Source organism: Pristiophorus japonicus, chromosome 17 (genome assembly GCF_044704955.1).
Source record: "Pristiophorus japonicus isolate sPriJap1 chromosome 17, sPriJap1.hap1, whole genome shotgun sequence".
Taxonomy (NCBI): domain Eukaryota; kingdom Metazoa; phylum Chordata; class Chondrichthyes; family Pristiophoridae; genus Pristiophorus; species Pristiophorus japonicus.
This window is the reverse complement of record NC_091993.1, coordinates 305,876-332,529: the sequence shown is the minus strand read 5'-3', so window position 1 is coordinate 332,529 and position 26,654 is coordinate 305,876. Positions and strand designations below refer to the sequence as shown.

Sequence of the window (26,654 nt, the reverse complement as noted above, 5' to 3'; positions counted from 1 at the left end):
CAGAAATAACTAGCATTTGACAATCTTTAGGCTCACAAAATGGCTGGCATTGGAAGCAAAAAGATTTTGCAGGTGCAATTATGGTTAAGGCACATCAGTGGATGAGAGAAGGAGGAGCTACGTACTGTAAGTGGGCTTGTCATTGAGCTGAGCGTGCTCAATGACAAAAATCAGTTACCCCAAAACATTGTATTCCATTCCGCCTTGGCACTGAAGCTTCTTATTTTGGGAGGATTGAGGATCAAAAGCAGTACACAGGGAACAAAGTTACACATTTAAAAGGTTTTTATTGCTTCTCGTTAATTAATGCCAACTTCATTCCTAGTGACAAATATATTACAGATTTTAAATGAAATGTTTCACAATACAAAACCCACATCGGTCCAACAAACTTTCTGTACAATGTCCTCCCAGGCAACACTGGGAAATCTTATCCATAATAAATTTAAACTTAAAAAAATACGTTAATGACTGGCTTTTTCCTTCTGTTTGTTGTAACCTTTAGTCTTAAGTTAAAAATGAGGTAACATGGATCTTTTAAACCATCTACTTCTTGCCTAGGGCTTTTTCCAAGTTGTTCTTTATGGCATCCAGGAAATCAGTAGTGTTCACATAGTGCTCGTTCAATCGGACACTGAGGAAGGGAAAATAGAACACATCCACATTTAGGGAGACATAGCAAATGAAATGGAAGGCAAGTGTTGTTTCCTTGCATAAAACCCTCCCTGTACTACCACTCCCCCCCACCCCAGTAATTAATAAACCTAGATCATGCCTGGTATTATGCACACATTCTGTCCCATGTTTGATTGTTTACATTAGTGAAATTTAGTGGCCATCAACGTAAAATAATTCCTTGGTCTGCAGCAACTAACGATAGAAAGTAACAGGCGTCAGTTATCTGGTCCCCTGCTCACAGCCTCCTTCCTGCCCAGGTGACCTCAACACAGTTCCATTATATCCTATCTGCTTCTCCATCCCCCCAAAGGCAGGCTGGGTCAAGCTGTTATACCGTAAAGAGTGTGAGGCAGCAGCAGCTCCACATACCTCCTGGCCTCTCCCAGCTCAGCCTCAATAATGGTTTGATACTAACCTCGGCTTGCCCACCTTCCTTACTGTACTTCGAGACTTCACCTCATCCCCACTTCCTCCCAATAATCTTCCCACCCAGCCCAAGCCTCCAATGCTCTGGTGCCTAGGCTCCCAGTTTCTCCAATTCACACTATGCTCAGACTTGCTGGTCCAGTCTGGATTGAGACTGAGGCTGCCAAGACAGTCTCTGGGTTGGGTTAAGTGCATTCCAGCCTAGCTCCACGCTTCTTGTACCCAGGGACTGATTAGTCATTTCTGCAGCCCACAGAAAGCAAGAACTGAGCCTGGTTCTATGCAAGACGGGGACAGGAACAGTCTTTCTTTGTGCAAGACCACCACAGATAGAGTCCATTCTAAACAACCTTGCATACATCAGGATAACAACTGTAAAATGAGCATCAACTTTCCATTAAGCTCATTACGAGAGATATAATGATTTTTATACTAAAAGTACAACTTACTGACTGAGGCCATGGATACAGCCAGCCAGATCCTTAGTCATGACACCACTCTCAACCGTTTCAACACAAACCTTTTCCAGTATCTGGGCAAACCTTTTGAAATAAAAAGTAATGTTATTGTACATTTGAGTCAGCACTTAAAGTTGTAATAAAAAATGTTACTTTGCCATGGATAATGGAAGTAGGAGATACTACAGTGGATCACAGCATTAATACCTTAACTATAGGGCCAGTGTCCAAAATTAAAGTCAGTTTAGGGCCAGTATTCATGGCTAAATGTCAAAGATCCCAATATTCACATCCATGATTCATCACATAGGTAGCCTGATCTCATCTGTTTAGTTATGAGGAAGCACCAGCACAGATGAGGTACTCCAGGAAACACTTGTACAATGACTCCTGGAGGGAACGATGTATAGCAGAAGCCTTCAGCTCCAGACCAAACTCAGCCAGGGAAGACACAGAACAGTTGGGGGAAGTTCAAGTAAACTTACAGCCATCTACCATGACTGCATGTGAAATAAATCAGCATTGCTTTAGATTCTACCAGATTCCAAAGTATTCAAACTATTTCACTGGTCTAGATCACACACACACTAGCCCATTTTACCTGATGAGTTCTTGATTGCCATCCAACTTTCCACGGTGTTCAAGGCCTCGAGTCCAAGCAAAAATACTGGCAATAGGGTTAGTGCTAGTAGGATTGCCCTGCAATACAAGATTAAAGGAGATTAAGATTCATCATGGGCAGTCCCTCAATCGAGGAAAACTTGCTTCCACTCAGTTCAGTTGACTGTACAGTTCAATTTGGGAATTACAGTCCGTCACAGGTGGGACAGACAGTCGCTGAAGGAAAGGGTGGGTGGGAAGTCTGGTTTGCCGTATGCTCCTTCTGCTGCCTGCGCTTGCTTTCTGCATGCTCTTGGCGACGAGACTCATTGCTCAGCGCCCTCCCGGATGCTCTTCCTCCATTTAGGGTGGTCTTTGGTCAGGGACTCCCAGGTGTCAGTGGTTTTGTTGCACTTTATCAAGGAGGTTTTCAGAGTGTCCTTGAAACGTTTCCTCTGCCCACCTGGGGCTCGCTTGCTGTGTAGAAATTCAGAGTAGAGCACTTGCTTGTGTCAGGCATGCGAACAATGTGGCCCATCCACGGAGCTGGTGGAGTGTGGTCAGTGCATTGATGCTGGGGCTGTTGGCCTGATCGAGGCCAACATCCCGTTAGATTAAGACTAGCCCACTCCCAGCAACTGATTAGCACAGCACTGCTTCACTGAAGCCATGAAGAGTTTAAGACTCTAGGATTTCACTTCACAAAGTAAAATTTACAGATGCAACTCTAAATAATCACAAAAACCATTTACCTTCTAAATAGTACAACTACAAGGGGATTTCAAAGAGTAAATGAGAAATGGTTTCCACTGGTTGGTGGATTGGTAACCAGGAGACAGCACAGGTACAACAGGCAGATGGCCTCCCACCATGCTGCAAGATGCTATATACAAAATGCCTACAGTAACTGAAATTTATAATTCACAGAAAGGAGGTGGAAGCTTCAGAGTTGCAGTCCTTCACATTAACAAAGACATATATTTAAAACTGATTTACAATGGGCTTCCATTGGTATTAACAAAAAGGGGGGGGGGGGGGGGGGAAAGAGTGGGATTAACCAGAATCCAAGACAGATAGTGTGGATTAAATTAAAGGACAGTAGTGCCTACAATTGCTTTAGTTAAGTTGGGCCTAAGATTTTAAAATCAACTCAGCACAGAAACACACTCAATATTCATTTATGGAAAGGTGATTACATTTTATATATACATGCAAGCAGCCATGTCAATACCAGTGTTGTGTGTAGAACACTAGCCAGATGTGCGTTTGCTCCTTCAATTTGATTGCCATGGCCTACTATGTGGGATTGCATAAGATCAAGAGTTATGGTACATTCACATTTTAACCCAAAAAAGCTTACATTGATGCTATGAATCAGGTGTGAAGCCCCAAAATGACAATTCAAAAAGGGAACATGACATGACAACTCCTCCAGGCAGCCTCATTCTACATCCCTCCAGTTTCAGCTCAAGATTGGACTCTGGATTCAAGCTACATTTACACTACAACTGCACCTTTACATAACATGAACTTGCTACAACTTTATTTTGTAACTACATAGGAAATATGGCAGATAGGCCATTCAGCCCAACCAGTCCATGCAGCATGTGTGCTCCACTCGAGCCTCCTTCCATCTTCCTCACCTCATTGCATCAGCATAACCCTCTATTCCCTGCTCCCTCATATGCTTATCTAGCCTCCTCTTAAATACATCTATACTATTCGCTTCTACCATTCCTTGTGGTGGCAAGTTCCACATTCTCACCACACTTTGGGTAAAGAAGTTTCTTCTGAATTCCCCATTTGATTTCTTGACGACTATTTTTATAGTTTTGCTCTTGCCCACAAGTGGAAACATTCTGTTTCCACTATCAAAACCTCTCATAATTCTAAAGACCTCAATTAAGTCACCCCACAGCCTTCTTTTTTCAAGAGAAAAGAGACTCAGCCGGTTCATCCTTTCCCAATATGTATACCCTCACATTTCTGGTATCATTGTAAATCTTCTTGGCACCCTCTCCAGTGCCTCTATGTCCTTTTTATAACAGGGCGACCAGACCTGTACGCAGTACTCCAAGTGTAGTCTAACCAAGGTTTGATACAGGTTTCGCAAGTCTGCACTGGTACTTCCCCCACAGAAAACATCGAGTCCAATCTCACTCATTCGTCATTCTTTAATATTCCTCTTTATCAAGCTATTCTCACATTTCCCTTTAAAAGAATTTATGGACTTGGCTTCAATATCAGCTTGTGGCAGAGTTTCTAACCACTCCTTTAATTCGGCGACTAGCTTAAAATTTATGTCCTCTCATTAGCCATCTAACAGTTCCCCACTTCTCTATTAAGCAGCCTGCTGGTCACTCCAGCTATCAACTCCCTCTGATTGGAGTCAGAATTCTGTCCATTTCTACCCCTACGATAAAATGCTTGCTCATCTCAGTTGTGAAGAAAGGTTGTACCTGCAACATTAGTGTCTGAAATCACAAGTTCTGCTGGCACAAGGCAGGGGCAAGAGTAGAAATATGGGACAGGAAATGTTTGGAGATTTTAAGAAAATGTAAATTGTACTGGTCCATGCTCCACTGGAGACACAATGGCAGCCAATTCAAGGTTCACTCTCTCCACAACCCCAATAAAAAAATGTCATGGCACTACAGATTGGCCAGATTATTTAAACTTTGTGGGAAATTTGACGTGGGCTCCAAATTACATAACTTGGATGAAGTAAGAAAGAGAGTTATGGCTTACAAGAGGAATTGACAGACAGATTGCTGTCATCTTGAAGACAGGCAAAACAATTTTTAGCTAGCTGTAATCAGTCTCACTCGTACCTTCTGGTGCTCTCGGTAGTGGCGTGTGACGGTGCCATGGGCTGCCTCTGCTTCAATCGTCTTTCCATCGGGACAAACCAAAACAGAAGTCATCAAGCCAAGAGAGCCAAATCCTGGGGGAGGGGAAAGAAGAAAGAACTGTCAATTTAAAAAAAAAACAGGAAGCTAGGTTCTTCCAGGCATCTTTCACACACCCAGTGAGGTGAAGTTCTTTGGATAGTGATTGGTGAAAATTACATTCTTGCAATATAGGTCAGAAATGTAATCTTTGTGATCCCACTTTATGATCTTGCCCAATGAAAACATTGCATGATCTAAAACTGGTTGGCAAAAACACATTACAGCTTCACATCACTTAAGAGTTCTTGAATCGGATTTTCTTCTGGTCCGTCCCAGATAACAGACATTCAGTCCCCTCTGGCCAGATACCCGAGAATGTAACCAGTAGTTAACAGAGTGACTCAGATCGCACCAGAAGCCACTTGAGCAGGTTGAACAATCTGAATTTATCATCAAGTCCCTACCTTTTTAAAAAAAAAGGCTCACTGCAGGTAGTAGACAGCACATGCAGCCAGCACAGCAGTAATACACACAAGTATAATAAAATTGGGTCTACAAAAAGGAAGCAAGCAAACTTACCTATTCAATTAGGATTCCACTGAAAAACAGAACATTTGTGGGCTTAATCCCCATGTATTTGACGGTTAGAGCCGAGCCACAGCATAGCCCCTGGTGTTCTCAGCAGCCACTGGGTGATGTGGGCTCGGTCTGTACAACAGGGTCAACATTAAGAATCATCTGGGTTTATATCATGAATCCTGCCCAGTACTATTTTAAGCTTACTGCCATAGTAACTTGAGCCTCTAAGCCAGGAACACCACATTCAATTCTTGAGGGGGTTGAAGAATCTGCATTACTAATTTTGGTATGAATTTAGATATGGAATGTTTGGAACAGCAACATTAAATTGCATTGAAATATTGAAAGCATTTACACCGTATCAGGGCATGTTAAACAGTTTAGTTACTCTTTTCTTAGTTGTTTTGTGCCCATGTTCATCCCTTAAGATTTTGCTTAGTATTACAAGTTGAACCTCCCTTATCCTGAATCCCCACCCCCCATGATATCTCTGCCACACTCCCAGCCCCAATATCTCCTTGCTCAGTACCTGTACCATCCCTCATCTGGAAAAATCCCTGATCCAGAACAGGCCCCGAAGGTTCTACCTGTACTTGCATTTTATATACATATGCAAGAAAAATATAATAACTTATTAACTTCTGGTCTGTGGTTAATAAAAATATATTCACAATTGAATCTGTACAAGAGAACTTCCAAAAGCAACTCGATCACTGAAAACAAGGAAATGGATTCAGAAATGCAGCCTGCATTTAATAGTTATTATTAGGTATAAGTGTTACTAAACAGAAACTCTGCCCAAACATTTATTTCCAAATGCTAACCCACTTATTCTTTTGTTCAGGTAGCTAACATGTTCTCCAACTAGTGTCGTCAGGGCTGTGGTACCATCAATGCCTCCTAGAGGGACAAAAAAGCTTGACAAAGCTCACTAGGAGTCCAACCAAAGACTGGCTCTGCTCTTATTGATGATTTAGGTAACGGGCAATCACCTTGAGCCAGAATATCAGATTGCACGTCACCATCATAGTTCTTGCAGGCCCAAACAAAACCACCAGAGGACTTCAGCACTTGAGCAACCATGTCATCAATGAGACGATGCTCATACCAGATACCAGCCTTCTCGAAGTCCCCTTTGTACTTCCTGTGGTGAGCAAGAAAATTACACTAAGGTCATTAAATACAAAAAATAGGCATTGTAGATCAGTGTAACAATACAGTGGCAATAATTTTAATGATTACAGTACCCCCCCCCCCCCCCCCACCTCTACACATCACCCAAAATGACACCAGTCCATTTAACCCATATATGGTGATGTTTCCATTTTGTTTCTCCGACACTCTTCAGGCAGCACTTCAACAGTTTAAAATAAACTGCAGGAGGACAGTTTATGATACTATTTAGATACTTAAAATGCACTAACTATTGGATACCTATGAATTTTAAAACATTATATCTCCAGGCATATTTAAAAACTATTTTAATTTCCAATGCATTTTTTTTAAATTCTTGGGCTGGTATTGAGGGAAATTCGAATAAATACTTACTGCTGAAAAACCTCCTCAAAGATGTCTTTGAAACGTCCATCATAGGCCTTTAGAATAGTATTCTTCGTGCTCATGTAGAGTGGCCACTTCTTCTGCAGGGCGTACTGAAAGCAGCTGTGTGCAAAGCCATTGATGGACTGAAAAAAGCAGCAACAAAAAGTCAGCCTGACCAGAAGATCGAGACACAGTCATTGCCTGCCCCTTGTCAGAACAGTGCTGGTGGAGCGAGGGTAACGGCATCTACGCTGTTGCTAGTTTTCATTTCATATCTAAATTTTCAAGTTCCCCCACAAAATTCTCATCTTTACTTGCACAAGGTTCCCCAGACCTGTCACCTAGATATATTTACATGCTTTTTTAATGCCTTCCTCGTCACTGACAAGGTCAAGAACAATTTCAAATTAAGCAGTTTACAAGTCATGCAACCATAGTCAAGAGATGTTTCCACTTGTGGGAATCCAAAACTAAGGTCCATAAAAATAGGAGTCACCAATAAATCCAATAAGGAATTCAGGAGGAACTGCAAGAGTAGTTAGAATATGGAACTTGGCTAGGTAATTCTATTAACTTCTCACAAGTGAAGTATCTGGTGATTCTCTCCTCTCATTTCCCTCCCAACTCCCAACCATACTGGAATAATTGCTTATCTTTTAGTTTTAAGTTCTGATGAAAGGGCTATGCCAAAACATTTAGTTCCACCCATGGCCCCACTTTCCTCTCTTCAGAATGTGTGGCAGGCACATTCCAAATGCATGCATTTGCTGCAACCTGGCTGGATTGAATGCTGGACATATCCAGTGTTCAATGGTTCACAGGTCTCCCTCCTCTCCCTCTAACAGAGACCAAAGATCCCTCATTCTCAATTTCACAAAAAACAACAGACCTTTCCAATAGTTGAGACATTATGCATGGGGATCTCCTGACTCACCTCATCAGTGTTGTACATGCCCATTCCGACACCGCCTCCAGGAAAGTCATAAACCTCCCACTCCTTGACAGCACTGGCATCCTTTGGAGTGAAGACTAGCTTGAATTTTCCAGGTTTGTCCACCACAAAGTCTGTAGCTTTGTACTGGAGAAAAAAAAAAATCACATGTTCAAAGCTAATTAACAAATGCAGGAACATACAAAAAGCTTTTTGAACAATTAAAAAAAAAAGACAGCAACTAAAGGAAGGCAGTAATCCTGCAGTACAGGATGGAGAATTGTGCCTGTGCTTAGAGAATAAAAAGAACTGCAGAATGCCAGGTGAAACTCATGAGCGATTATTAGAAGTGATAATGGGACTTACTGTTAAAGCACCAGACCCAAATGGTTTACATGCCTAATCACAGATGTTGGCAATAAAACTGAGGCACTAACTATAAATTTCCCATATTTTTATTTTCAAAAAAGATAGGAGGGTGGCAAATATTACATGTTTATTAAAGGAGGGGGATGGCTGCTTCAAGTCATTAGAAAAACTACTAGAGACAGTAACAAGGAATCTCTTTAGCCATAATTTTTTAAAGTATTCATTTAAGCAGGGGCAATGCAGATTGGATTCAAACTTAAAAAAAAGGTACAGGTGTTTGCATTTTCAGTCAGATTTCCCTCATCACTTAAAACCAAAAGCAATTTCACACCCGCTTTCGGCCTGTTGTAACAAACAGCCAAGCACTTCACAATCTCACCAATTAGAGTGACCAGAGTTTATTTTTACTTATACTGCTATTTCTTTAAGATCTGAACGAAGCATAATTCAGAGCAATTGACAGCTTGCAGCCAGATAAATTTGACACCTACCAACAGAGCAGTGTGCATTATCTTAGCCAATGAGTCAGTGGTTACATAATAGAATCCTTGCCGGTTCAGATTAAGTCATGGCAGTCTGGAGAGGCACATGAATTCCTACATGGGTACAGTCCATGATGCCATCTAACCTGTGGAAGGCAGGTCAGGTTAAAATGGGGTTGTCTCACCTGTTGCCACTACTGGTCATAGCTGAAGACAATGCTGTTCTTGGCATTCTCCCCCCCCCCCACCCCCCACAAAAGAAAAAGATCCCCCCAACACCAGGCAAATAAACAAACAACCACACTGCACAGTTATAATCAGGGATGCTCAAGAGGACAGAATTAGAGGAGTGCAGACATCTCGGGAGCCAATGTAGGTCAGCGAGCACAGGGGTGATGGGTGAGCGGGACTTAGTTCGAGTTAGGACATGGGCTGCCGAGTTTTGCTCAAGTTTATGTAGGAAGCCAGCCAGGAGCAGTCAAGTCTAGAGGTAACAAAGGCATGGATGAGGGTTTCAGCAGCAGACAAGCTGAGGTAGGGGCGGAGGCAGGCAATGTTACCGAGGTGGAAATAGGCAGTATTAGTTAAGCCGTGGATGTGGCCAGAAGCTCATTTCAGGGTCAAATAGGACACCTTGATTGCGAACAGTCTGTTTTAGCCTCAGATAGGTGCTAGGGAGAGGGCTTGGGTCTACTTCAAACAGATGACATCTGATCAGCTCAGGTGATTGCCTAAAACTTGGGAGGCACTGGCCCTTGGTGAAATCCAGGTAACTAATTTAGATAGTATGTGCACTGCAACATCCTCCTCCCAAGCCCATCGACTTTCTGGGTAGTCCTCACCTTCTCATCCAAAAGTTAACTACTGGACATTGTAGATAGTACCCAAGCATCTCTGCTCCATACAAGTCCACCAACTTACTCCCAAAAGAACTGTCCCAGGTTCAAATATGAGCTATTACTGCAGAATATGTAGATATTTACCAGGAGACAAGACAAACTAAACCACCATTTGACAAGTAACAAGCTCACAACCCATAGAATCTCTTGCACTCTGGTGTCTAGAGTAATAAAACACAGGCAAGCAACAGAAGTTATTCCACCCATGGGGATAACTAACACATGGAGACATTTCTAGCCACCAGGTTTGCTGGAAAAAAGTCACTCATTACTGACTGGTCTTGCTATTGAAATGCAGTAATTTCAAAATTGCAAATCCCCCCCATAAAACATCGACAGTCACCAATAAACTGGTCTCTTAGAGGAAAGAGCTCAAAGCATGATGTGCACAGTAACATTTCATTGTGTCCGGCAAGTTGGAGAAGCCACTTAGTAACCAAGGAATATGATTACACACCTGGTCACCGTGTGCATGTCTGCCAATGGTAATAGGTTTAGACCAACCAGGAACAAGTCGAGGGATGTTGTTGCAGATAATTGGCTCACGGAAGACTGTACCACCCAAGATGTTTCTGATTGTACCATTTGGACTCTTCCACATTTTCTTCAGTTTAAATTCTGCAAAAACCAGATCATTTACAGTAGAAGGTTTATACTTAAACACAGACTAATCAAGAGTTATTGTGCATTGACACCAATATTTTAACCCAAGAAAGCTTGCATTGATGCTAAACTTGGGAGTATGAATCAGGTGTGAAACCTCAAAATGACAAATCAAACAGGAAGATTCCTCCTCCAGGGATCCTCATTCTAAGTCTTTCCAGTTTCAGATCAGACATTGGATTCAAGCTACATTTACACTACAACTGCAGCATTGGTGCAAGTAAAACTGCTTCACATTGCCCTGGCAATCATATACACAGAACTTACAACACAAACAGGCCATTCAGCCCAACTGGTCTGTGCTGGTGTTTATACTCAACACCCTACCAGCATATCCTTCTACCTCCTTTCTCCCTCATGTTTATCTAGCCCCCCACCCCCACTTAAATGCATCCATGCTATTTGCCTTAACTACTCCAAGCTTGACATTCTAACCACTGAGAAATAATGTTAGGAGTGTAGATGCACCTTTAGATAACACAAACTTGCTACAACTTTCTTTTGTAACTACATAGGATATACGGCAGACAGGCCATTCGGCCCAACCAGTCCATGCCGGCATTTATGCTCCACTCTAGCCTTCTCCAGTCTTCCTCATCTTGTTCTATCATAACACTATTTCCTTCTCCCTCATCTGCTTATCTAGTCTCCCCTTTAATGCATCTAGACTATTCACTTCAACCACTCTTGAAGTAGCAAGTTCCACATTCTCACCACTCTGGGTAAATAAGTTTCTTCTGAATTCCCTATTGGATTTCTTGGTGACTCTCTTATATTGATGGCCTCAAGTTATGCTCTTTTCCACAAGTGGAAACATTCTCAGTACTTCCACGTGCAGTCTAACCAAGGTTCAATACAAGTTTAGCATAACTTCACTACGTTTCAATTCTATCCCTCTAGAAATAAACTCTAGTGCCTAATTTGCTTTATGGCCTTAAACGGTCACTACTTTGTGATTTGTATTCAGATCCTTTTGTTCCTCTACCCTACCCAGAAGGTCATCCTCCAAGTAATAAGTGACCTCATTCTTCCTCCCAAATTGCAATACCCCAACTGTGTAAAGGAAGTTTGTAGCCCAGCAATGATTACACGGTCTGGTCACGTATTGAGTTTTCCAGCAGATTCATTGGTAAATGGTGCATCATTACAGATACATGGCTGCCCTGTTATTTCTTAATTATGATTTGCATCTGCAACTATGCTTCACTTCCCCATTCTGATCATATGATCATTTTGTAGTTGCCGCTGGCACCAGTAACATTTTGGCCAGCTGCCTGATGAGTGGTCAGTCTCCAGTAAAGCTGGGGACAGGATTTAAGATAGAAAGCCTGAGCCCACAGATCACCTGGTCTAGTAGCAGTTGATTTGTTCGGAGCAGCAGGGTAAAGGAGACGAGTTAAACAGCCCCAACTCCTGCTGTCCTCCAATTACCTGCAGAAATTCTTGGAGATTCCAACATACATTTACTCAAATTCTAAGCAATAACTGATAACATTTCACAGATCAATTCATTCATTTGGGGCTCAGTTAAATAGCTAATCTGAAACAAAAAATCAAAACAGAAGTGTACAACCCTTCAGCTCTTACTGACATTACCTGAAAACAAAAAGGAAAGGATTTGCATTTATATAGTGCCTTTCAAACCTCAGGACATCAAAAGGCATTTTTATAGCCAATGAAGTACTTTTGAAGTGTAATCACTGGTAATGTGGGGACAAGGCAGCCAATTTGCACACAGCAAAGTCCCACAAACATTGAGATAAGTGATTAGGTAATCTGTTTTCTTAGTGATTTGAAGGATAAATATTGGCCAGTACACCAAGAGAACTCAAGTGCCATGGGATCTTTTACATTCACTTGAGAGCAGGCAAGGCTTTGGTTTAACATCTCATCTTAAGATGGTACCTCCAACAGTGCAGGACTTCAACAATGCACTAAGGTCAGACTGGATTATGCACTCAAGTCTCTGAAGTGGAGTTTGAACCCATGATCTTCTGACTGAGGCAAGAGTGCTACCTCTGAGCCTCGGCTGACACCTTAACTTGCTTCTTAACACTGCCATTGTAATTTCAGAAGTTCAAAAACTAGTTGGGGAAGCACTATGGACCATCATTTTATAGAGGTTATGATGAATGCCTGAGTATTCAAGCATTGAAACACTAACAGCATCTTAATGCCAAGAAGAAAAAAAAACAGTATTACAAATCAAAATTGATGAATATTTAATTTGTGTAGCATTATCAATGTTTTTATTATATACATAAACACATGCACAATTTAAACTGAAGGACAAAGAACCATTTACCTATTACTCTGTCCTCATCAGGAGTGATTGTGGCACACTTGACTGCAACATGATACTTCTGGGTTGCAAGTGCAGAGTCAATAGTAACCTGATCACTAGTGGCATCTCGATACGGCAAACCCAGATCAAAATACTTCATCTCCACATCAACGTTCGAAAGGATGAGCTGCAGAAAAAACATTTTTCGGATAAGCAATATATTCAGGCTTGCAAGAAGCTAGAACAGCATGAAACCTTCCACCAACCTCATATACAATTACCAAACAAGACCTCGTATAATGTGTTTTCTTCAAACTATTCAACATTATCTGCATCCCAGAGTACTTAAGTGGCCATAGAAATAGTGGATGCATTGGTGATCATTTTCCAACAGTCTATCAACTCTGGATCAGTTCCTATGGACTAATGTAACACCACTGTTTTTAAAAAAAAAAAGAGAAAGAAAACAGGTAATTATAGACTGGTTAGCCTGACATCAGTAGTGGGGAAAATGTTAATCAATTAAAGATGAAATAGCAGTGCATTTGGAAAGCAGTGACAGGATTGGTCCAAGTCAGCATGGATTTATGAAAGGGAAATCATGCTTGACAAATCTTCTGGAATTTGAGGATGTAACTAGTAGAGTGGACAAAGGAGAACCAGTGGATGTGGTGTATTTGGATTTTCAAAAGGCTTTTGACAAGGTCCCACACGAGATTGGTGTGCAAAATCAAAGCACATGGTATTGGGGGTAATGTACAGACGTGGATAGAGACTGATTGGCAGACAGGAAGCAGAGAATCGGGATAAACTGGTCCTTTTCAGAATGGCAGGCAGTGATTAGTGGAGTGCCGCATATTGGCTTCCTCCCAAGGTCCCCATCATTATAGAAGCCAATTCGATTCACTCCATGTGATATCAAGAAGCGGCTGAGCACATTGGATACAGCAAAGGCTACGGGTCTCGACAACATCCTGAAGTCTTGTTCTCCAGAACTAGCCACGCCTCTAGTCAAGCCCAGTATGTCCTGTCCACAAAAAGCAGGACAAATCCAATCCGACCAATTAACACCCCATCCTTCTACTCTCAATCAGCAAAGTGATGGAAGGTGTCGTCAGTGTTATCAAGCGACACTTACCAATAACCTGCTCACTGATGCTCAGTTTGAGTTCTGCCAGGACCATCCAGCTCCAGTCCTCATTACAATCTTGGTCCAAAAATGGATAAAAGTGCTGAATTCCGGAGGTGATGTGAGAATGACATCAAGGCAGCTTATCAAGGAACACTAGTAAAATTGAAGTCAATGGGAATCAGGGGGAAAACTCTCCACTGGCTGGTGTCAAATTCAGTACGAAGGAAGATAGCTGTGGTTGTTGAAGGTCAATCATCATAGCCTCAGGACATCGTTGCGAGAGTTCCTCAGGGCAGTGTCCTGGGCCCAACAATCTTCAGCTCCTTCCCTCCATAAGGTCAGAAGTGGGGGAGGAGGGGGGCAGATGTTCACTGATGATTCGCAACTCCTCAGAAAATGAAGCAGTCTGTGTTCAAATGCAGCAAGATCTGGATAACATTCAGGCTTAGTCTGATGTGTGGTACAAATGTTACTTGCACATCTCCAACAAGCAAAAGTCTAACCACCTCCCCTTGATATTCAACAGAATTACCATTGCCAAATCCCCCATCGGCCAGAAACTTAACTGGACCAGCCACAAATACTGTGGCAACAAGAGCAGGTCAGAAGCTGGGCATTCTGCGGCGAGTGTCTCATTCCTGACTCCCCAAAGCCTTTTCAACATCTACAAGGCACAAGTCAGGAGTGTGATGAAGTGAGGCTTCAACAACACTCAAAAAGCTCGACACTATCCAGGACAATGCAGCCTACTTGATTGGCACCCTACCACTTTCAATATTCACTCCCTGCACCACGGCTGCAGTGTGCACCATAGCAACTCACCAAGGCTTCTTCGGCAGCATCTCCCAAACCCGCAACCTCTACCACCTAGAAGGACAAGGCAGCAGATGCATTGGAAGACCATCACCTGCAAGCTCCTCTCCAAGTTGCACACCATCCAGACTTGTAAATATATCACCGTTCCTTCATCGCCACTACATCAAAATCCTAGAACTACCTCCCCAACAGCACTGTGGGAGTACCTCCACCACAAGGACTGCAATTCAAGAAGGTGGCTCACCACCACCACCGTCTCTCGGGCAATAAATGCTGGCCTTGCCAGTGATGCCCACATCCCAGAACAGATAAAAACGAGCCGCAGCAGGGTCGGAGTTGAATGATGTTACGGAGGTGGCCTTGGCGATGGAGCGGATGTGGTCAGGTGCTCATCCTGGGAGTCAAACGCTTCTTAATGTTGAAAGAGATTTATATTTAACCTGCATTGCAGCTGTGTGACATGAACTTGCAGGTAACAGCCAGCTGAATGCATATTGAAAATTAGTTTTTGCAGACTAGAGATAAACCTCAAAAGTTGAGTATTTCCTACAAGATAGCTGAAAACAATTTGTCTCCACTACTTTACTGGAAAGTCCCATGATCGAATCAATCAAAGCAAGAATTAATTTAATGGATTTTCTGTAGTATACCTGAATAGTTCACTAACAACATGCATTTGCATAGCACCATTAATTTAGGAAAAAAAACACAGCATATAGTGGGCAAGGAATGAGCTATTAGGAGTGGTGACTAAAAGCTGTGTCAGGTGGGTTTTATGGAAGAACTTGGGTTTAGGGAGAGAATTCCAGGGCGTGGGGCATGCTAAGGCAAAGAATTATCGAGACAACTTAACCAGACTTCTTTGGATACAGCAGCACATGTGCCACCATTTTTGGGTCCTTGGCCCAAATAAGCCAGTTCTTCCACTACAGTGAAATCTACAGCCAAAACCAAAAGTCACATTCATGCACTTTGCTTGCCTGTTTGTCTGTAATAAAGCAGGGGTGAAGTTTCACTCAGAAGCTATCTTGCTTTAGAGCTCCAAAATTACTGCATGTTCATATCAGGAAGTTAAGGTGTTTTGGAGTTACAGCTCCGATAGACATACATTTTGTTGCTTTGGCTTTACTTATTTTGGGAGAAGGGATTAGCTGGTAACTGGAACAATTTCTTGAAGATTTGCATTTCAGGAGCATCCCATATGCTCTTGCATTAAATATCTAAATAGGATTTAATGATGAGAAACAGCTTATTCTCATTCATTAGCAACCTACTACTCCATGCATAATGATTGCAGCGTGCCACGAACAAAATCACTGCCCACATCACTTTCTTCCTGCCTGTTACAAATACAATGAGCAATTAACTGTTAAAATGTCAAGAAATTTTCCAATGGTATCTGCAGTCTGAAGCTAAAGTAACCTTACCCAAGGGTATTGTTAATTGAAATGAGATATTAGACAAATGTTGATTATAGTCCAGGGCTTTAGTAGCAAATAATTGTTGGAAAAGCTTTCAAAGTAGCCAAGTAGTGAGTGAAATGAAATATGTAAGATTCCATGTCGAACACCAGGTGTTTGATGTTTTATCCTCAACTTCACAATCTTGGTGCAGGCCATTTGTTTTACTGCGCTGAACAACTGGCCTTAAATTGAGACTTGCAACATACCTGTATTGGCTCATTGAAAGAGCTATCCAATTAGTCACAATCCTTGCTCGTTCCCCATAGCTCTGCAATTCCACCCTCCACCCCCTTCAAGTATTAATCCAATTCCCTTTTGAAACAGTTACTTTCGAATCTTCCACCACCTTTTTAGGAAGTGAATTGCAGATCCTTGTTTGAGCCACAATTTCCTTCATTTAAACATTGGGAGGACCAAAGCTACCAACCAGCTTTGACTCCCAACACAAACCCCATATCCTCTTCTCCCCAACCACCATCTCAAGTTGAACCAGACAGTTTATATCCTCGGCATTTTATTCGACCTGGAGCTGAATTTCCAACCCCATTAGAAAAACTGCTTATCTCTACCCCTGTATCGGCTTATTTTCCTGCTGAAACCCTCATCCTGTCACCTTCAGACTCAACTATTTCAATGCTATCCTGACTAAATTCCCATCCTCAGTAAACTTCAGCTAGTCCAAAACTCTACAGCCCTTATCCCATCTCACACCAAATCCTGCTCATCCATCATCCAAGCTTCAAATCTGCCATTATAATACTTATCCACATGCTTAAATGCCTTCACTGCCTCACCTCTTCCCAACAAAACCTCCTCTAGCCCAAACACGATTTAAACAGCACCAGAATCCAGAAGCATGTTTTTTGTCAAGCTATGACTCATGGCTGTGGCACACAAGATATGGGCAAGGGTTATCGGCTGTGCGCATGTACTCCCTGTAGCACTTTCCTCACTTGGTTGCCAACATCCCTATTGCTAGAAAAATGTTAATACCTCCAGCTAACCATGAACGCCACCGGAGATTTGCTAATATTTATATAGCAGCTCATCAAGTCTTCAGCGTATTCTAAAAAGGTCTTCACATCTATAGTTAGATCAGCGAATAATCACCGTGGCTACACTTGAAGCTTAGAGCTCCTCTTAAAATTTATAAAGAGAACGAAGGGTCCTACCTTCTCCTTAATAAAAGTCCAGATGATGCGGGTCATCTCATCACCGTCCATCTCAACCACAGGGTTAGCCACTTTAATGCGCTTGTCTGCATCTGTTCAAATGAAAGCAGCTTAGTCACATAATCCAATAACGCATCCATTAAAATCAAGGCTGCCCATTAAAGAGCAGCTTATTTCAGATTGGTTTAAATATTATGGTTCAAGGGTTCATCCATATTTAACTCAGTCTTTGAAACGTTTAATTAAGGATCTAAAGTTCACTTCCAACCGCAATAAATCAGGTCCAGTGATGTCAGTGGAAGGGCAGCAATTGAAATGTTCTAACCAATGGCATTTGAACAGCAAAACAAAATCTGGAAATAGGATTATGAACTTAGGCTTGATCTGGAGAAAGCATCACAGACCAACATGCTAGAGTGAAGTACAGGTTATTGGTGATTCTACAACCACTGATAATAGGAGCATTTTAAATAAAATAAATCCCTCAAAAATGCATTGCACACACTGAACTACACTGGTTCAAGTACAATTTTTCCCTATATAGTGGCAGTAACATGCTAAATAAGACTAGTGATAACCCAGTTTAATCAAGGCCCCTATTGCATCATTGTGCCTAACAGAAGCACCAAAAGTTAATCTTTTTGATTTAGAAAGTTCTGAATGGGAGAAATAAAATACAACATAAGAATTAGGAGCAGGTGTAGGTCATTTTGCCCCGAGCCTGCTCCACCATTTAATAAGATCATGGCTGATCTGATCTTGGCCTCAACTCTACTTCCCTGCCTACTGCCCATAACCCTGGACTCCCTTATCGTTCAAAAATCTGTATCTCCACCTTAAATATATTCAATGACTGAGCCTCCACAGCTCTCTGGGTTACAGAATTCCAAGAGTCACAAATTCACAAGTATTTCTAGTGATCTATTTCCTACAATACTCATGTTATTTTAAAGCTAGAATAAATCTCAAACAAGCTCTTACAACACACTTCCCTTGGTATCCTGCAGTACAGGTAGTCGTAATGACATTCATTAGGTTTTTTTTTTAAAGTTACTGTTAGAGCTCTTAATTTCCAATGAAATACGAACTCCGATTGTAGTTTTAATGTAACTTTATTCTGGCAGCAGCAACAAGCTCTTGGCTTTAAGCCAGGCCTTTGTCGTTCTGAGACCACATGGCCAAAATGGCTGTACTTATACCTGGTTCAATTTACAGAAAAGAACTTGCCTTCTTTGACCTTATTGGCTCAATTGATATACTGTTGTTAACCTTTAATTGGCTTGCTACCCAAGGTCCTAAAATGTCAAGTTGATTGATGACTTAATGCAACATGCTGAGTTGCACGTAGCAGCTTTGACTTGGGTCTGAATTTTCACAGCCTGTCTGAATGCAGCCTGTTTGAATTCTCTCAGTTACACACTTTAAAAAAAAACTGCATCATCCAGGACATGTAGTGCAAAATGAATTTAAAAGTCAGTTTTATTACTAGTCTATGGGGGAGGCGGCAGCATTATGTCAACACACCAATACAGAGAAAATGTACATATTCTAATTGGAGTTCTGATCTACGATATTTTGCAGCAATGTAGCCTGCCATTAGAGGGCAGTGAGCAATACCAAGTGCATCCTGTAGGGCCACAAGCACTGCAACTCGCTCCATTTCCCACTTCAGGTCATTCCTTCCCTTTAAAAAAGGAGGGAGAGAGAAAACAGGGAATTATAGACCGGTCAGCCTGACCTCAGTAGTGGGTAAAATGATGGAATCAATTATTAAGGATGTCATAGCAGTGCATCTGGAAAATGGTGACATGATAGGTCCAAGTCAGCATGGATTTGTGAAAGGGAAATCATGCTTGACAAATCTTCTGGAATTTTTTGAGGATGTTTCCAGTAAAGTGGACAAAGGAGAACCAGTTGATGTGGTATATTTGGACTTTCAGAAGGCTTTCGACAAGGTCCCACACAAGAGATTAATGTGCAAAGTTAAAGCACATGGGATTGGGGGTAGTGTGCTGACGTGGATTGAGAACTGGTTGTCAGACAGGAAGCAAAGAGTAGGAGTAAACGGGTACTTTTCAGAATGGCAGGCAGTGACTAGTGGAGTGCCGCAAGGTTCTGTGCTGGGGCCCCAGCTGTTTACATTGTACATTAATGATTTAGACGAGGGGATTAAATGCAGTATCTCCAAATTTGCGGATGATACTAAGTTGGGTGGCAGTGTGAGCTGCGAGGAGGATGCTATTAGGCTGCAGAGTGACTTGGATAGGTTAGGTGAGTGGGCAAATGCATGGCAGATGAAGTATAATGTGGATAAATGTGAGGTTATCCACTTTGGTGGTAAAAACAGAGAGACAGACTATTATCTGAATGGTGACAGATTAGGAAAAGGGAAGGTGCAACGAGACCTGGGTGTCATGGTACATCAGTCATTGAAGGTTGGCATGCAGGTACAGCAGGCGGTTAAGAAAGCAAATGGCATGTTGGCCTTCATAGCGAGGGGATTTGAATACAGGGGCAGGGAGGTGTTGCTACAGTTGTACAGGGCCTTGGTGAGGCCACACCTGGAGTATTGTGTACAGTTTTGGTCTCCTAACTTGAGGAAGGACATTCTTGCTATTGAGGGAGTGCAGCGAAGGTTCACCAGACTGATTCCCGGGATGGCGGGACTGACCTATCAAGAAAGATTGGATCAATTGGGCTTGTATTCACTGGAGTTCAGAAGAATGAGAGGGGACCTCATAGAAACGTTTAAAATTCTGACGGGTTTAGACAGGTTAGATGCAGAAAGAATGTTCCCAATGTTGGGGAAGTCCAGAACCAGGGGTCACAGTCTGAGGATAAGGGGTAAGCCATTTAGGACCGAGATGAGGAGAAACTTCTTCACCCAGAGAGTGGTGAACCTGTGGAATTCTCTACCACAGAAAGTAGTTGAGGCCAATTCACTAAATATATTCAAAAGGGAGTTAGATGAAGTCCTTACTACTCGGGGGATCAAGGGTTATGGCGAGAAAGCAGGAAGGGGGTACTGAAGTTTCATGTTCAGCCATGAACTCATTGAATGGCGGTGCAGGCTAGAAGGGCTGAATGGCCTGCTCCTGCACCTATTTTCTATGTTTCTATGTTTCTATGTTTCCCCTCTCCCTAGTAAAAAGATGAACAGTAGTGACCTTGTAAATGGACTTTTCAACCTCAAAAATAAATAGGATTTTCCACAAAGTTTAAAATGGCACTGAAATCACAGTGCAGTGGAGCTTCCTTCAATATTTAGACAGGAATTAAAAGAGAAATCTTGGAATGGCTTCAAGGTTATCATGAACCTTGAGCAATTATGCTCTGTGAATGCATGACTGTTTGGGACTGAGCCAACTTCTGCATTCCCAGGATTCTACACACTTGTTAGGTCATTATTTCTCACCCCATAGAAGAGAAATGCAAAATATTTTAAAAAGGTGAAAGCCAGAGAATCACCTACAATGGCTTCTCTTCCCACTCCTTTACATCCAGTGTATCCCCACCCCCCCCCTAGGATCTATCCTTGAACCCTTCCTGTTTGATTTACCTCTTGCCTCTCAGCATCCACATGTACGATGATTGACACCCAGCTCGACCTCACCGCTGTCTCCAAATTGTCAGACTGCTTGGCCGACATCCAGTACTGGACGGCCAGAAATGTCCTCCAACTAAATATTGGAAGAATGAAGCCTTCGGTCCCCGCCACAAACTCCATTCCCTAGTCACTGACTCCATCCCTCTCCCTGAGAGGGATCTATCTGAGGCTGAACCAGACTGTTCTCCATCTTAGTGTCAAGTATGACACCAAGAACACCTATTTCCACCTTCATAACATCACCCGACTCCACCCCTGCTGCAGCTCATCTGCTGCTGAAAATCTTCATCCACGCCTTTGTTGCCTCTAGACTTGACTATTCCAACTCACTCTTGGCCAGCCTCCCATGTTCTACTTTCTGTAAACTTGGTCACCCAAAACTGCTGTATGTGTCCCAATTCGCACCAAGTCCTGTTCACCCATCACCCCTGTGCTCATTGACCTACATTGGCTCCCAGTTAAGCAACGCTTTGATTTAAAAAATGCTCATCCTGGTTTTCAAATGCCTCCAAGGCCTCATTTCTCCCCATCTCTACAACCACAGATTTCTGCTCTCCTCCAATTCTGGCCTCTTAAGCTTCCCCAATTTTATTTGCTCCACCATTGGCAACCGTGCCTTCAGCAGCTGAGGCCCCAAGCTCTGAAATTCCCTCCCTATGCCTCTGACTCACTCCTCCTTTAAGACGCTTCTTAAAATCTACCTCTCCCCATCTGACTATTTCCTGTGGCTCGGTGTCAATTTTTGTTTGATAACACTTCTGTAAAGCGCGTTGGGACATGTTACGATGTTAAAGGCACTATATAAACACAGGTTGTTGTGAAACTTAATTAAACTTTACTTCCAACACATTTGCAACAGGCGAATGTCCACACATGATGCTTTTGTCGTGTATTTGAATGATCAGACTACAGATCTAAGTGGAGTGAGAGTTGCTTATCCAAGAAGTGAAACTTTTGTATCACTACGAAGAGAGACAGCTTCTCATTGCACTATGAAGCTCACCATCAATGACAGCTTAAGTATCACTTTCTCTGAACAAGAGGGCATAACTTTAAAATTAGAGCTAGTCAGTTCAGGGGTGATGTCAGGAAGCACTTTACACAAAGTTTCGTTGAAATCTGGAACTCGTTCCCAAAAAGCCATTGAGGTTAGGTCAATTGAAAATTTCAAGAGATTTTTTTGTATTATCAAGAGTATTACAGGTTACAGATCTAAGGCAGGTAGATGGGAGTGAACATACACATCAGCCATGATTTTATTGAATGGCAGAACAGACTTGAGGGGCTGAATGGTCTACTCCTGTTCCTATAGAATCATGGACCTAATTTTCAGCAGAGGCAGCATTAAGTATGTGCAACCAAACAGATTCAGTGAAAGGACACCTACACAGTAATACATGGTAATAGCCAATCCCTGATCATCCCAAGTATTTATCTATTGCACACGTAGCTTTCCATGAACTCACGCGCACAGATTGGACACCCTAGGTAGTATTGGCCAAGTAAAATGTACAGGCCACAGACCAAACTTTTGAAAGGGAAACACCACTCCCAATTTTCCCTTCAGTATTCAGAGTGTCATAAAAGGGCAAATTAACTACAATTGCCATCTGAAATGATCTTCCAGACACATTGTGTTCTGCATTATACTGCAAAGTTGATTGCAACAGATACCATGGATATTTATATTTCAAGCATTGCTTGTGTTTCAAGTCACAATGTAATCAACATGCATAACACCAGATCAAGTTGTAGTGGAGACAGCTTCCCTTCTGTAACAGTCTGTGTAAATTTGCTATTTGACATGAGCTGCAACTTCTCCCGTTTAAAATCAAAGTAAAGGTCCATTAAACATTGTAATCCTACAGTCTTGATCGTCAACAAGTTACAGTTCATTTAAGCAATGAAGATCAGCACATTATTGTGAAGTGCGAGGTTTATAAAATCTTCCTCAAGTAATAGTCATTAGAATTTCAGTCAAGCACATGAAAAGTTCTTCATCCCCTTCTGTAGTTCTATTTGCCCTTGTATCTGGAAGTGTCATTTTGACCTTCTAAACTTGGATTACAAGGTTGAAAGGCAATTTAATTGGAGGGCATTTAAAATAATAAAAGGATTAGATAGGGTAGATAGAGAGAAGCTATTTCCTCTAGTGGGGGAATCCACAAGGGGACACAATCTTAAAATTAGAGCTAGGTCATTTAAGAGTGAAAGAAGAAAGCACTTTATCCACACAAAAGGTTCGTGGAAATCAGGAATTCTCCCCCCCTCCCCTCAAAAGGCTGTGGATGATGGGTCAGTTGAATATTTCAAGAAGGAGAGATTTTGTTAGGCAAGGGTATCAAGGGATATAGAACAAAGAAGTGGAAATTCAGATCAGCCATGACCTAATTGAATGGTATAGCAGAGTCAAAGAACTGAATGGCCCACCCATGAAGAGGAACAGCGCAAGAAAAATCTTCAAATAACCTTCAAATCACTCTCGCTATTAAATGTCCATTCAATTCTCCCGTAGATTTTTCTACAAACGTTGATCACCCTCTGCATAAAGCAGCTAAAATTAGAGTAGAGGAAGCATTATCACAAGAATCACATTGGTTCCGGTTAGATTTTCCCCAATGTACGCGAGTACCAGCTGACGACTGAGCGGAAATGTACTGTTCCCAGTAGCTCAGTTTCCAAATTTTAGCAGCACTACAATGAATCTTGCATACATTGGAGTGAGAACAGGATAAATATAAAAGCTTTGCCAAAACCCTTCAGAAAACAGCAACACAGGGCGACAACCATTCACTGTGTAATCTACACTCGAGTATAGAATTATCAAACTGCTCAACAACTTTAAAATAGAAGCCAAGCCTGTAGTCAGCCGGAAGATTTAAATCATTGCAGCAACTAGCAGTTGATTCAGGATTAATCGGGGATTAACCATTTTAATAAAAGCATTCATCACACCGATGGCAGAATAAAGCACCATTCACACCACAAAGAACCGGTTTAAATTAGGTTTGAGATGAAGGGCAGCATTGAGAACCGTTTGATCCCATGTAAGGCATCAGGTTACAAGTCCTCGCAAGGATTTTTCTGAAATGTAATCTGCAGCGCCCATTCACAGCACACTATGGCGGTGAAATTTTAAACACTTTCCGGCCGATTCCACTCCAAATCAAAAGCACTTTGAGATCGAGCAAGAACCACATTCACAAGTGTCTTCCCGCGGTCAAACTGGTTTAACACTAAACATGGTCAGAGGGGAGCCGTTGTAACTAATTAGACCAGCTTAAAATAAACCGGATTCAAACCAGAGAATTGGACAAAGAAAGGATTCTACCCGCCTAAAAAAAGACAATTAAAATGCTGCAGTTAGAAAGTGAATGGACATGGACCGTTACAGACACCGGGACCTTTGAGAAAGCGGGTTCCTGCAGGCGGAGAAAGCCACGTCAATGATCCGTGGGGAGGTGGTCAGCCGCTGCCCGCGGCCGGGGAGAGCAGCGAGCCGGTGTCCTTGAGCTGACCTCGCCGGGCAATGGAGCTCAGAGCCGGGGGGAACAATGGAGCGCGGCTCAGGACCCCCTCCCCCGGAAGGCAATGGATCAATCCGAACCCCCATTGTGCCCCCCCCCCCCGGCCGGTACCATTTGCCCCCTTCCCAGGGGTTGGGGGGGGTTCAGTCACCCAGTGACGTCAGGGCGGGCCGGCATCGCTCCGGCCACCGCTCGCTCGCGCTCTCCCCCCAGCCGCCTCTTCCCGTTGGATGCCGCTTTTGGACCGAGCCACCGGTATTCGGAAGCCGGAGAATGGACAGCCCGTGGACCGATAGAGATGAGGCGAGGCGAGGAGGCCGGACGGATCGGTCCCCCGCCCCCCGCTTCCCGCACACCGACTGAAGCCGGAAAGAGCACTCACAGTGGCGCCGCTGTGCCGACTGGCAGAGGGCCGGCGCCAGGGCCAGGGCCGCGGGGTTCCGGCCAGCGCTCAGCCCCAGCCGGCTCCACACCTTCAAGTAAGCGGCCATCGTCCGATCCGTCAGTCTGTCAGCTCGCCGCGCGCGCGCCCGCCTTTGTACTGCTCGCGCCACGCCGGCCGGCGACTGACGTAAGGCGGCGTGCGCGTCCACGCGGGCGTCCACCCTCCCTGCGCGCACTCAATGTATCCCACTGGCAGACTGGAGGAGGGAGGATAGGAACAGGGGGATGCCATTCAGCCCCTCAAAAAGACTTCCATTTATATATTTATGCATTTATATAGCGCCTTTCACGACCACCTGACATCCCAAAGTGCTTTACAGCTAATTAAGTATTACTGAAGTACCACCGGCACCTGGGAGTCCCTGGCCAAAGACCGCCCTAAGTGGAGGAAGTGCATCCGGGAGGGCGCTGAGCACCTCGAGTCTCGTCGCCGAGAGCATGCAGAAACCAAACACAGGCAGCAGAAGGAGCGTGCGGCAAACCAGTCCCACCCACCCTTTCCCTCAACCACTGTCTGTCCCACCTGTGACAGGGACTGTGCTTCTCGTATTGGACTGTTCCGTCACCTGAGAACTCACTTTTAGAGTGGAAGCAAGTCTTCCTCGATTTCGAGGGACTGCCTATGACGATGATATTGAAGTGTAGTCACTGTTGTAATGTAGCAATCTGCCACAAACAGCAATGTGCTAATGACCAGATAATCTGTTTTAGTGATGTTGTTTAAGGAATAAATATTGGTCAGAACACTGTAGGTAGCTCCCCTGCTCTTCTTCGAAATAGTGGCCATGGGATCTTTTACCTCCATCTGAGAGAGCAGACAAGGTCTCGGTTTAATGTCTCATCCAAAAAACGGCACCTCCGACAATTCAGCGCTCCCTCAGCACTACACTGGAGTACCAGCCTAGATTTTTGTGCTCAAGTCTCTGGTGTGGGGCTTGAACCCACTCCCTTCTGACTCAGAGGTGAGAGTGCAACTAACTGAGCCACAGCTGACACTCAAGCCTTGTTCCACCATTTTATGAGATCATGGCTGATCTGAATTTTAACTCCATCCATCTGCCTTGGCTCCATATCCTTTTATACTCTTGGCTAGCAAAAATCTATCCACCTCAGATTTAAAATGACTAATTGAGCTTGCATCTACTGCTTTTTGTGGGAGAGAGTTGCGTTTGCGGTTACTGCCCTTTTTCTAACTTCTCTCCTGAATGGCCTGGCTGTGATTTTAAGGTTATGTCTCCTTGTCCTAGACATCATATTTGACAAATTTGCTGGAGTTCTTTGAGGATGTAACAAGCAGGGTTGATAAATGGGAAACAGTAAATGTGTACAGGTGCGACGTCCAAAATCCGGAGTTCCGGAATCCGGGCCGATCCGTGGTGGGGTACTCCGGAAACCGGAAAATGTTCTGAAATCCGCACTCCCCCGCCTCAGCCGCCCGACCTCCACGGCTTCAGTCTGACCACACCCAACAACCTCTGGCGGCCCGACCTCCCCTGACCTCCGCCCCGACATCCGGTGGCCCGACCGATCCCCCCCCCCCCCCGGCCTCTAGCGGCCCGACCAACCGCCCCAACCTCAGCAACCCCCTCCGGCCTCAGCCCGACCAATCCCCCCAGACCTCCGGTGGCCCAACCGACCTCCCACCCGACCTCGGCCCGACCGACCCACCTGACCTCCAGCAGCCTGATCGA

The 26,654-nt window shown here is 43.4% G+C and overlaps 1 protein-coding gene across 1 annotated transcript; it reads right to left on the bottom strand.

The window, feature by feature from the left end:
• Positions 1-267: 267 nt before the first annotated feature.
• idh2 (isocitrate dehydrogenase (NADP(+)) 2) lies at positions 268-25,039 on the bottom strand. The gene is made up of 11 exons (XM_070858278.1): positions 24,902-25,039; positions 17,386-17,477; positions 12,824-12,989; positions 10,313-10,473; positions 8,109-8,252; positions 7,181-7,317; positions 6,625-6,776; positions 4,994-5,106; positions 2,164-2,261; positions 1,554-1,646; positions 268-634 (listed from the first exon to the last, which is right to left on the bottom strand). Exons 1-11 carry the CDS (start codon positions 25,008-25,010, stop codon positions 547-549), a joined length of 1,353 nt encoding a protein of 450 aa, XP_070714379.1. The 5' UTR covers positions 25,011-25,039; the 3' UTR covers positions 268-546.
• Positions 25,040-26,654: the final 1,615 nt, after the last annotated feature.